At 48.4% G+C, this 12,702-nt stretch overlaps 1 protein-coding gene across 2 annotated transcripts in view; it reads left to right on the forward strand.

The window, feature by feature from the left end:
* Positions 1–2,402, forward strand: part of UBE2H (ubiquitin conjugating enzyme E2 H) — a 98,068-nt gene extending 95,666 nt beyond the window's left edge. For both annotated transcript variants that reach the window (XM_045565505.1, XM_045565506.1), the window contains one exon: positions 122–2,402. In XM_045565505.1, the coding sequence (XP_045421461.1) occupies positions 122–246 (125 nt within the window). In that variant the 3' untranslated portion in view covers positions 247–2,402. The remainder of the gene's footprint in view (positions 1–121) is intronic.
* The last annotated feature ends 10,300 nt before the right edge of the window (positions 2,403–12,702 follow it).

Below are 12,702 nucleotides of genomic sequence, written 5' to 3' on the forward strand. Positions count from 1 at the left end.
CCTTGTCATCCCCTGGCGTTTAAGGTAAGTTCGGACCTCCCGGGCCTTGCCAGCCTGGAGGTGGCTGAAGCACGTGCCTGCCCACTCACTGCCCGTGTTCTGTCTCCTCGCCCCTGTGCAGAGTACATCCAGAAATACGCAACGGAGGAGGCACTGAAAGAGCAGGAAGAGGGCACCGGTGACAGCTCGTCGGAGAGTTCTATGTCTGACTTTTCGGAAGATGAGGCCCAGGATATGGAGTTGTAGTAGAAAAAGCACCTGCTTTTCAGAAAGACTATTATTTCCTAACCATGAGAAGCAGACTATAATATTCATATTTAAACAAAGCAATTTTTTTTATTACTAAACAAGGTTTTTATGAATAATAGCATTGATATATATATATTATATATCACCCTTTAGATCTTGATTTCTTGGTCATTTCTCAACCTGAGGTGCATAGCATATTCCCACATTCCACTTTGGTAGCAATATGCGGTCCGAATGCATGCATTCATAAGTCCACTCAGCCAAGTCAGCCTGTGTGCTGCTGAACTGTCAAAAGAAATAGCCGCTCTGATAGGTAGACAGGAGTAAAATAACAGGAAAAAGTTGCTTCTTTTATCGATGGTTCCAAAGAAACAAACCAAACCAACCAGCTCTTGGATGTGAAGATAGAATAGTGCTTTTTCAAAATGGAAAGGGAAAAATTGGGGAGGAAGAGGCCTGCCATGGGAGCGCTTAGAGCCAGCCGTGTAAGAATCAGAGCTGCTGCTTCCTGAATCCTAGGTGGCCCCATTTCTGTGGAGTAGCAGTATGAAACAGGGAGTTCATTGGAGAATTATTAAAACTTAAAACAATCTTTTTTGACTCAGATCTTAAATACATTTTTATGTCTATTCCTGCCCTTCACGCTACCAGGCCCTGCAGCCACAAGTGTTCTGCTTTGGGAAGTGTTTTCTGAACCCAATTCTGTTTCCTGGGGTAGAGCTTGTAATCCAGACCTTTCTTGTGAGGACAGGACAGGAGGAGAAAAGTGACTGGGACGATGCTTCCTCTCATCCAAAACACATGCAAAGTCACATCCTAATGCTAGTGTTTGGCCAGTTTGAGACCGCTACCCTGGACTAAGAGCTTTAAATGTGAGGGTTGTGGGGTTTTTTTGTTTTTGTTTTTTTTTGGTGGTGGTTTTTTTTTGGGGGGTGGGGAGGGTGGTGTGCGTGTGTGAATTGTGCTTAGACAGGTTGCAGATTTCATCTTCACCTACCAAGAGATGGCCTCCTCCTCAGACAAGCCTCTCAGTGGACCATGAGACTTGGGAGGAAGACCCGTCTGGGGGCTGCGAAGCCCTGGGTACTTGCATTCATGTTTTGGTTTTGTTTTCCCTTTTCCTGCTGCTCTTGGCAGCAGCCTGGTCATCATCTGCTTGTGGGAGTGGGAAATGGGTATTTTAGGCCCAACACACATTCTAAATTTAAAATGAATAATAATTGGAACAAATAAAGGTTCTTGTACCCAAAGTGACTCTACATGAGAAAAACAAACACAGCTTTTTTCAGAAAGTGACTAAGTAGGAAGAAGGGATTCAGAAATATATGTAGTAGAACAGGTCCTGAAGGAAGAAACTATTCTCTTCTGTGTATGTTAAGAGGAAATCGTTTCAAAGGCCTGCTGATGAAATGTTGACTCAGCTAACCATATGTCCAGGTGGCCACAGGGTTTGTTTCAAACCTGAGTGTTGCCTGCTGAATCTGAAGGGCAGTTGGGAGAAGTTTTAGACAGCAGCTCTGTATTCTTTTTTCGCTGCAACCGATAGGAGATGTAGTAGCAGAATTAGCGAATCCTAAAACCTTAAAGACAATTTTTGAACATCCCACTGGGATAATTTTTCTTTTTGATTTGTGTTTTTAGTTTAGAAGTGCTATATTCCACAAGGTTTAAGTCAATGAGGTTGGAAGATACCCTATCTTTTTTTATTCAAAAAGCACAATCAATCTTTTCTTTGAAAATCTATATAAAGTACAACTTGCTTTTAGCATGATTATTTTCCTAAATAAAAAGACAAAGAATTTACTTACGTTAGTTACGGGCATGAGGCAAAAGGTTTTCTTTAAAAAAAAAGTGCAGTTATGTAGGGCTGTGGTTAGTTAACCGTACTGAGTTATCTATCTAGCATCCGTGGCTTGTTGGAAGGGTAGTATTAACTATTTAACATGTAATGGTGTACTTTCACTCGTACCTAGCACGCTGTCTTCTCATCGCTTTGGGGGAGGGAGGGTCTCTGCTGGCACTGTCTAACCTGCTTACCCGCTGACTTCGCAGTGTGCTTGTGCTATAACCTTATTGTAGGTGCTATTTAGGGTAGGCTTAAAGTGCTGGGTGGTGATTTGAGTTCAAACAATAAAAAAATTGTATTTTTTCAATATTGTATAAACAATAGTGTTCTAATTACCTTTCAAAGAAAATAATGTCCAGATAAGAATTGCTTTTGATCTTGTCAAAAACCCGAGTAGACCCCAGTTTAGGGAAGGTATGTGAGCAGTGCCACAGTTCTGCCCCTCACCTAGTCCCACATTTCTCTAATGACAAGACATCTGCTCACTTGATCAGAGCTGCAGCACCAGAGAGCAGAGGTGCAGAATTCCCAAATGAAGACTTGCCGTGGGAGGCCGCAGGGGCTGAGCAGATCTGAGTGTGGCTGCAGAGAGAGTGTGCGTGTGTGTCCGTGTCCATCCAGGTCTGTGTGATGAAGGTGTGATTAGGCTTCTCTCTCAGCAGTGGAAGCTCCTATAACCGCTACCCACATCCCATTGCACCCTCTCATTCTGTGCAAGTCTGTCTTTCTGGGCACTAACCTTGGTCCCATGCGTGCTTTGGCTTTGGGGCTTTTCCCCTCCACTGGGAAATTAACTTTTGATAGGTTGAACAGAATCCCTTCTTATGCTTTTTGTCCCTTCCCTGCACCTGGGAGAGGTGGGAGTAGGAGACGTGTAGGTACAGAAGGATCTGAGAGAAGGCCTGGCAGTGAATCTGAGGACTCCAGGCCCCCCGGTAATAGATGGTAGAGTGAGTCTGGAGCAGGGGGTGTTTGTGACACCAAAAGCCTTTCCGAGTTACCCAAGCTTGTTGTCACTTCCTAACACTCAGAAAAACGTCCTGGGCAAAGGCTGAACATTCTTGGCTTTAGAGGTGGTAGTGGCGGTGGCAGTGGCAGTAGGTCAAAGCTGCTTCTGGCGGTTTCCTTTCCCTTTTTAGTACCTGTAGTTTTTGAACCCTACCTTGTGGTTTACCAGCACAGGCCATTCTTTGCTCCTGTTAAATGACAGCCCAAGCTCTTGCCAAACACCAACGGGCAGGATGGCTGCAACACAGCACTGTCCAGTCCACTGCTGTCCAGGAACCCCAGCACCAGGGCCTTGTGGGTCAAGGTTCAGTTGTAACCAATCTAGACACTGGCATTTTGGCTTTTTTGTCCTCAATCTCATTGCCCTCCTTGAGGTTACTGTGCAGTTTCAACCAGCATTTTATACTCATGAGATAATTATCAGAAGTTGCCATATAATCTCTCTAGTACCTAACATTTTTTTGTCCACTCCAAAAGCTGTTCTGATTGCCAACTGGCTGATCTAGGTCCTGAGGAGTGTCAGCTCCCTGAAGTCCTGGATGGCCTTGGCCTGACCTTGCTACATTAGGCCTCCCATTGGGGTGGCTGAGAATCATGACAGGTCCTCTGCTAGCCTGTGGGCCAAGTTTCTAGACACCGAGTTTCTGGAAACTAGTATTCGATTTTAAATGGCATGTGGCCCTTCTGTGTTTTTTAGTGACTCAAAAGTGAAAGCGATTTACAAAAGTTAGCAAGAGTTTTATTTCATCAACTTCCTAACTGGGTTCACAGCCATGCTGAATGAAATAAAATAATTTCTGATTGGGCACAAAGAACTACATTTCTTTGGACTTCTGAATCCATGTTCGTACTTTCTTTGGCCACTGAACACCTTGGCAATTCCATTAGGGACTGGATGGAGTGGATGCCCTTTGGGGAGAGGGGGAGTTAACAGCCCTCGACTGTGCAGGTTCGCCACTCACCTGAGGAAGGGCTAGGGCTCTTAATTTAGCAAATACTCGTCTTGGCTGTGGGCTTGGGAAGAAGTGGCCATTATTTACTGATTGTATTTGGTACATATTGTGTGATACTTGAAGAGATAAAAAGGGACTTGCCAGCCCTTAACTGAAATCTAAGCTTTTTATCGCTTATTTTTTCCTCGCCCTATCTCCTCCCTTCCACCTTTTTCCTTGCATTGTGATGATCTAGTGGGCACGTCTGTCAACAGGACAAATGCCTCCTCTGACTATAACCTCTTAATAGTTGTGTATAATGAAAACTGTAAACTTTTTTAAATAAAATGTGTATATACCTTGGCAAATGGCTGGACCTTGATCAATGAGATAATAGCCCCCATGATTATGCTTAGCCTGTTTTCTGAAACACCCTCCCTGTTCATCTGCCTCCTTTGAGCAGCTCTTAAGAGGCAGATGCCTGGGTTAGTTTGGGAAAGGAGTATCACCCTCGGGCAGTAGTAACTAAGAACCCCTGCCAGAAGTCCTGGCCTTGTACCTGGAACTCAGATAACTTCACATGACTGCTGGTTATAAACAAAGGGCCCATGAGGCTTCTTCACTAGAGCCTTGAAAACTCCTGTAGCCCGTCCCCATCCACCCCCCCAGCCCCCAGCCCCGTACCTAAACCGTTCTTGCTGAGTGAGGGGCGCCCCCAGGCTTGGAGTTTACAGGCAGTGCCACTTGCTGCTGGGGCCAGTCTGCCTAATCAGGTGCCCCTCTGCCAAGTGCCAGCCTGGACTGGGAGTGGGGAGGAGGGGCCTGGTTGCCTGGGAAGCTGATCACTGGATTAGACCAGTATTTCCATTCATTTCTAAAGCATTTGCCCACAGTGGCCGCCAGGTGGTGATGTTGCCCAGTTAGTCTAATGGAGACCTGGCAGTCCCCTAAGACTGCGGTCCCCAACTCCCGGCGGCCTGTTAGGGACCGGGCCCACCTGGGTCCGTGGAAAAATTGTCTTCCATGAAAGTTGGGGGTTGCACAGCGGAAAGTGAATGGGAGCTTCATCTGTATTCACAGCTGCTCCCTGCTGCTCGCATCACCAACTGAGGTCGCCCCCCTCCCAACCGGCCCATGGTGCCAAGAAGGTTGGGGACCGCTGCCCTAAGACACAAAGAGACTGGTTTTCCTTTGGTTGTGCGTTCTCATTTCCCCACCTGTCTTCCGCTGTTTTCTCCTTCATTCCCAGTTCCTTTTCTCCTTGCTCGCATCCCGATGTATTCTCCAGCTGGCCCAGCTCATATCTGCCTGCCAGAGAGAATGAGGGTGAGGCCACCTAGGACTGGGCTTCCAGTGCCTCCCCCTCCCCAGTGGCACGTCAGCCCTCACGCTACCCTGCTGCCTCCCATGCTCAGAAGCAAAAGATTCAACAGGTTCTTTGCAGGGGGCCTCACTGACCCCTCAGCCAAAGGAGTGACTGCCAGAGCTGTGAGTTCTATTCCCCACTCTCCCATTAACCTGCCGTGCCACCATAAGCTCCCGGCGGATCATCTTGTATCTTAAGAGAAGATGCTGTAGACTAACCTGTAAAACACCAAGGTTTCAAGACAGAGGGTTAGAGTTTTTAGACCCAAAGGGCTTTGAGAGTGTAGAGCACCCATTTTCCAGTCTAAAGGGGAATTAAGATGTACACGGGTCCCATGAACAGTCATCCTGTGTGTGTCACACACGGCAGCTGCTTTTAAACTGCCCCAGGAGGAGTCAGTGCATTCCGTGCTGCTTCCCGCCACCCCCCTCCCCTGTAATCTCACCTAGTGCGACTCAGGCTCAGTCCAGCTGCTGCCCAAGCGGCAGGTGTTGGGCCACTGCCTGCCTGAGGTATTATCCCTTTCCTGGGAATAGGGACCCCGGATTTCTGAGGCATATAGTCCTGGAAAAGAAAATTGCAGGCTCAGAGCCCTAGAACTTGTACTCAACTTCTCTTGCTGTCTCTGGAGACTGCCCTCCCCCGAGGAATGAGTGACTGTGACGCTGGACTCTGCAGTTTCCTGCTCCCCACCTAGAACCAGGGTGACAGATTTTTATGACTGCACAATCCCTGGGCCTGCAGAGGTCCTGGAGCCACTCAACAGACTGTAAGCAGCCCCGCTGAAACCAGGGCCTCACACTGCAGTGTTTGTGCACCCACTACTTCTTGAAACTGAAGAGTTACCCTGACCAGGGGTGTAATGTTAGAAGGCAAACGACAGCATTTCCCTCTGGGGTGTGTGTGTGTATGTGGGTGTGTATGTGTCTGTAATGAAGGATGTTTATTTTTCAAAAAAGGCTGGGCACTTCTGTGGACCTCAGCTCTTCAGAGCTCTTTGGAGGGCTCAAGACTTGGCTCCCAGGACCTGGTGTCAAGGAATTAGAGGTGGCAGGAACAGATCTGGAGTCCCTAAGAGAAAACTCGACCCTTCTGGCTGCTGGTAATTGGCAGTAAACCTGGAGAGGGGTTCATTGTTCATTGAGCCATAGAAGACTGTCGGTTCTCCTCAGTTCTGTAAACAGTGAATCAGGTGCTTGCTACAGTCCACAGTGTGCATTTAAAAGTGTAGAACAATGCCTCTAAAAGATGCATTTCTACAGATTTGGAAAGGATTATGAGCGGTAACATCAGCATTCCAGAACTGTGGATGTCTTCCATAACACCATCCTCCAGAGATGACCACTATGGGCAGGGACTGAAGAGGGTTGTGAGACCAGGTTAGGAGACCAGGACTTGGCCACTGTTGATGTTAACTGCTTGTGAGGTGCCAAGTGGCTTGGTCACACAGATAGTGACACAACCAATGTGGGAGCCCAGGTCTTCAGGCCATAGATGAGTGTTCTTCCCAAGAATCACTGTGTGCCCAGCCCTGTGGGCAACTGTGTCTGTGTGAGCCTCATGCCACCTGAGCCCTGCCAGGTGCCACCAGGCTGACGGTGCCCAGAGTTCACTCCTATGAGTGTGGGCTCTGAGGATCAGGGCCTTTCCCCACAGCATCCCCATTTTCACTGGCATCAGCGCCCCCAGCCTTGGGCCTGTGGTGCAGTGGGAAAATAAATCTCAGATCTTCCTAGTGCAGAAACAGAAATAGAACGCCATCTACAAAAGTAATTTAAAACCTTCTAGTAGCCACATTTTTTTAAAAAAAAAGGTAAAATTAATGTTTCATTTAACTCAATATATCCAAAATATTTCATTGTGTAATTCATGGTAAATGAATGAGATATTTTGCATCCGGTGTGCTTTTCACACAGCACATCTCAATTTGGACTCCAACTTTTCAACGTTCAAAGTGACATGTCCTACCAAAAAAAAGTTGTTTTGCAGAACAACTTACACTGCTTGTTTTAAAATTTATTTAAAATTATATGCCATGAAAAATTCGGTGCCCAATAGCCACATGTGTTTCGTGGCTACCTTTTGGACAGCGGGGCCCTGGAAGCCTCTCAGTACAGCAGGAATTGTTAGGAGAAGCAGGAAAATCACTAGAGCAAAAGTGTAACTTTCCTTGGAGGTTTAGGGCAGAACCCAGAAGCTCCCACTCCACAGAGAATATTCTGAGGTCTGGGAGGGCGGGCGCCTCCAGTCCGATCCCTGGGGGCGGACCCCCCGCAGGCTGCGAGCCAGTGGTTGTGTCGCCGCCCCCCACCCTACCCCCGACCCTGCCGGGGCCAGGGCGGGCTGAGCAGACGAGCTGACCCGCCCGAGCATGCACGCAGGACTAAGGGCGCCGCCGGCCCGGCCGAGCGGGCTAAAACCTAGAAGACACCCGTCAGGGAGCCCCTCTGGGTTGCACCTGCCCTCCGCGGGGCGCCGCTGCCCCGTCCACCAGGCGTGGACCGCTCCCCGGCGGACGCGGGGCCGTCCCCGCCTTGGCCAGCAGGGGGCGCGCGGGCCGCAGTCTCGGCGGGGCAGGGACTACCCGGCCGGCCCGCCGAGCCCGCGCGCGCGGACCCGGGAGACCCCGGGCGTCCGCCCCGCACTAGGGGTTGGGGACCCGCTGGGGAGGAACCGAGGCTCGTCAACGTGATCGGTGGAGGGGAAGAGCCCCCAACAGAAAGGACGTCCGGCGGGGGGCGCCGCAGCCGACGAGGGCGCTGCCGCTGTGCCAACCCGACCCCCGAAGCCCGGGCAGGGGTGAGGGGGAGGCCGCTCCGCCCCCTCAGCCCAACCCCAGCTGGCCTTTCGGGAAGGGAGGAAAGGGGGTCGTGAAGGCGCCGCTCACCGCTAGGAGGGGCTTCCTGGAGGAGGGGGCTTGGTCAGAGCCGGCTGGGTGGGAAGGAGTTGGGGCGGGGGAGGGGCTCTGGCTGACCGGAGACGCGGCGGGAAAGGAGGGGGAATGGTGGCTTTGGCCAGATCGGGCATCAGAGACACGAAGCACGGACACAGAGGACGGAGGGAGCGGCCACAGAGGCGGAGACCCGAAGCCAGAGGGCTGGGCGGCCGCGGGCGGGTGGGGGCCCCGGGCCCGGTGCACGTGGGCAGGAGGAAGGGCGGGAAGTGCGCCGGGGCGGTCACTGCCGAGAGGGTGGGGACGGCGGCCGCCCCCGGGAGCGCGCTCTCGCCTGCTCGCTTTCCGCCTGCGATCGCTTGCTGGGGGGAAGCCGGCGGGTGTGCTGGGAGCGGCCCTGTCTGTGGAGAAACCCACATGGCAGGAAGCGAAGCCGGCGAGAGCCAGGCTGCCGGCAGCCACGGGAGCGAGCTGGCCGCGGGTCCCCGGACCCAGGGGCGCCGCGAATGGCTGCAGCCAGGCCCGACGCCTGGAAACCGGAAAATAGATGGGAATACGTGTCTGTTGTCTGAAGCTCCGAAGTTTGGGGTGTAATTCATTACGCAGCAATAGCTATGTGATACTCTGTGACTTTGTGGAACCCATGTGTTATCCCTAGACTGCTTATCTCTTGTTTTATGCAAGATAGAACATTTCCAGCATATTTAAGCCATTGCTTTAAAATTTTTTGTTTTGTTTTCTGCTTATTACAACTGAACCTAACCTCAAGTGATTTGATTAATAAAGACTGGAAATAACAAGGAGGCGGGAAATTAATTTCTTGCTCTCTTTCCGGCTGCCATCTGAGCTTCGATTTCCATTTGCAAGGTCACCTCATGGTCCTAAATAGCTGCCAGAGCTCCAGAAATCATATCCCAAGTTTCAGGCAGCAGGAAGAAGGGGAAAATGAAAGGTGACAACTCTTTTTAAGGAATCTCCTTGGAAGCCACCTCCATCCTTCCACTTCCACTTCCTTGGCCAAATTGTGACACATGGCCACACCCGGCTTCATGGAAGTTGGAAAACGTACTTCTTCAGCTGAGCACATTGCCCCCTTGAATAAAATGGGGTTCTACTAATGCAACATGGCAACCTGTGACCTTGCATTTTTGGAACTTGGTGGCACAAGTCAGCTCTTAAAAAAAAAATTATGAGACAAATGGTGACATTTAAACAACGTGTAGGTATGTGGTGATATTAAGAAATTATCATTTTTTTAATAGGTGATAAAGGTATTGTATTTTATATGGTATTGTGCATATGTATATATTCATATATATATGTTCAAAACAACACCTGTTGGAAATATGTTTTGAGCTTATGGATGAAAGGATATGTCAGAATAATCTAGTGGTGGGAGGGGGCTGTGACAGAGGAAAAAAGATTAGCCACATGCTGACGATTGTGGCAGCTGAGCCACGGCTACACAATTCTTCATACCATTCGCTCTACTTCTGAATGGGTTATAAATTTTTCATAATAGAAATTTCTTTAAAGTTCTGCTTTCAAATAAAAGTGTTAAAATTTATATTCGGAAAATAGGAGTTCTAAAAAATGGAAATTCTATGACTAAGGAACAGAGGAGGTTTGCTTTGGGGACATACAGAACAGTCTCTGTCACAGTTTCTAGTAGCTGACCTCAATTCCTAACTGGCAGCGAAGGGCCAATTTTCCCATGATCTGATGTCCTCCAGCAGGCCGGGGCCCTGCCCTCCAGGCCATGCCACCAGCTGGACACCTCCATTGCCTGGTACTTACTGGAACCTGTGTGTGCCCACATGTGCACGATGCGCCTGGGGGGAAGGGAGAAAGGGTAACTGAAGGCATATGAGCCCCCAGCCCTGGTCCCACGTTTATAATTCATTTGAGCCTATAGTTGCAGTGCTGTTGCACCATACTCTATACAATCACCCCAAGACAGGAGATACATAGATGGCAAACAGTTCCATGTGTGTTCTTTCGGTGACGGGGTGAGGCCACGGTGTGCTGCGTGGAGGAGGAGGCAGGATAAGGAGAGGAGGCCCATTTGGCCAGAGGAGCATGAGATCAGGAGGCTCTGCTGAGCCTTGCTGCCACCTGTATGGCCGGGGAGACGAGGGAAACCAGGGCTCTGTGCCTATTTCTAGCCTGGGCAAAGGAATTGTTTGGGATAAAAAGGCAGACCACAAAGTCTCCCTGTCAACAGTGACGATCATAGCAACAGCAAAAGTGCTAATGTTTTAATGTTTCCGGGACCGAGCTAAGGGTTTAACTTACATCAAGGCTACCAGGCTAGTGCGATCACCCTGCAGGGGACACCTGTCATTTTTGCCTGCTCAGCATCTGTTCCCTCTTCTTCCAGCATCAGGACTGCAGTGGTACTTGGGGGAACTACCCCTCCTCACTTTCCCTCTAGCCATGGGCCTTTCTCACCTGGCGGCCAGTCAGGCGCCCTCCTCTGAGTTCAGAAAGGAGCGCGTAGCTGGGGCTTCTGTTGAAACCATTGGGAAAGGAAAGAGCTTTTTCTCTCTGGGGTTTCAAAGCTGATAGGAGGTGAACTTGGAGCCAGGCTGGGGAGAGTCTGCCGGAGAACCTCCCTGGACTTTTTTCCTTTCGGTGAAAACATGAAGCTCGTTTCTGTCATTTGCAACCAAGAATCCTGCCTAATACACATCTCTGTTATTCAGGTGAGGAAGCCGAAAGGTGTGGTTTTAAGCTTAAGGTTGTCATATCCTTTTAGAATCTGCGGTAGCCAAAACAGGACAGCACGCAGGCCCTATGCTGGGCCTTAGGAAAACAAATTTCTAAAAGTACAGATAAAAAAATAGGTTTAAGCCAAAGCCTTAGATAGAAGAAAGTGACCTCTAGTCAGAGATGGCCAATGGACCATACAGGTTGGCCTCATTCCCCCCCCAAACCCCACTAAAATGACAGTAAAGGGTTACAAAAAGGGGTAGGGAGTATAGCCCACAAAAACAAAAAGAAAGGAAGGGTAGTCATCAGCAAACAAACAACAGCGCAACAAAGACATTGTTGAAAACTTGAAAATAGATGTACGTGTAGTCACTAACTTAAATGCAAAACAAAGCTAAAAACAAAACAAACCTTTCTCATGAAAACCCTATTCCTAAGCCAGATGGGAGGGGAAATGAAGCACCCCAAGGCACACTGCAACCTTCCCTTCACCCCCAAAGATCAGCAGTTCCAGGTTCCAGGTTCCTCTGATGGGTAGGGTTGGAAATGAAGGGCTATAATAAGAGCAGAGGTTGAAAGCTTAAAGCACATTGGACATCTAGGGTTCCTCCCCAGTTCTGTGCACCCAGGGTACTGGCCCTCTCCCCGCTGAGCAGAAAACCAGACGATTTTGCTAGGGAAAGTGCAATTCAGAAGGATATGAGCACAGCTAAGGGGAAATTACCACACACAAAACCTGGGTTTAAAGTGAAAGTTAACATACTGAGCAGTAGGGTCACAATCTCCTTCCTCCCAGAAACCTGGCAGCCAGGCTCATTCCATACAGGCAGGAAATAGAAGGGTTTCTCTATAAGCACTCTGACCATTCGAGACATTGGTATTTACAGACACTAACATTAGGAGTTTCCCAATGAAATGGCACAGTCAGATTATAACTGGTGCAGGTCAACAGTTGACAAGCTCACCGACACACACAGCTTCTAATCAGCTTTTTAGTGACCTTTTTAAAAATGTGACTAGAACAAGATCTAACTATATATTAATACTATCCACAGGAGACATACTTTAAAAACACAAATAGGTTAATAATAAAAAATGGAAAAAGACATACAAACAGTAACTATAGGAAAACAACAGTGACTACACTAATATCAGATGAAATAGACTTTAAAATATGTTACTAGAGCTAATGAGGGACATTTTATAATGATAAAAAGGCCAATCAATTCCTAACTGACAGAGACAGGTCAAATGTCCCATGATCTGATATCCAATCAGGAAAATATAATAGTTATAAACATACATACACCTAACAACAGAGCCCCACAATACATGAAACAGAAAACAGAACTGAAGGGAGAACTAGACAACTCAACAATACAGTTGGAGACTTCAACACCCCACTTTTAATAATAGATAGACCTAGGTAGAAGATCAACAAGGAAATAGAAGACTTGAACAACAATACAAACCATCTAGACCTAGCAGACATCTACAGAACACTCTACCTAACAACAGCAGAATATACATTCTTCTCAAATGTACATGGAATATTCTCTAGGACAGATCATATGCTAGGCCATAAGACAAGCCTCAATAAATTTATAAGAATCAAGTCATACAACAAAGTATTTTCTCTGATCACAATGGAGTGAAATTAGAAATTAATAACAGATGGCCAGGTGTGGTGGTTCAT

This window comes from Lemur catta, chromosome 11 (genome assembly GCF_020740605.2).
Source record: "Lemur catta isolate mLemCat1 chromosome 11, mLemCat1.pri, whole genome shotgun sequence".
In the NCBI taxonomy this organism is placed as follows: domain Eukaryota; kingdom Metazoa; phylum Chordata; class Mammalia; order Primates; family Lemuridae; genus Lemur; species Lemur catta.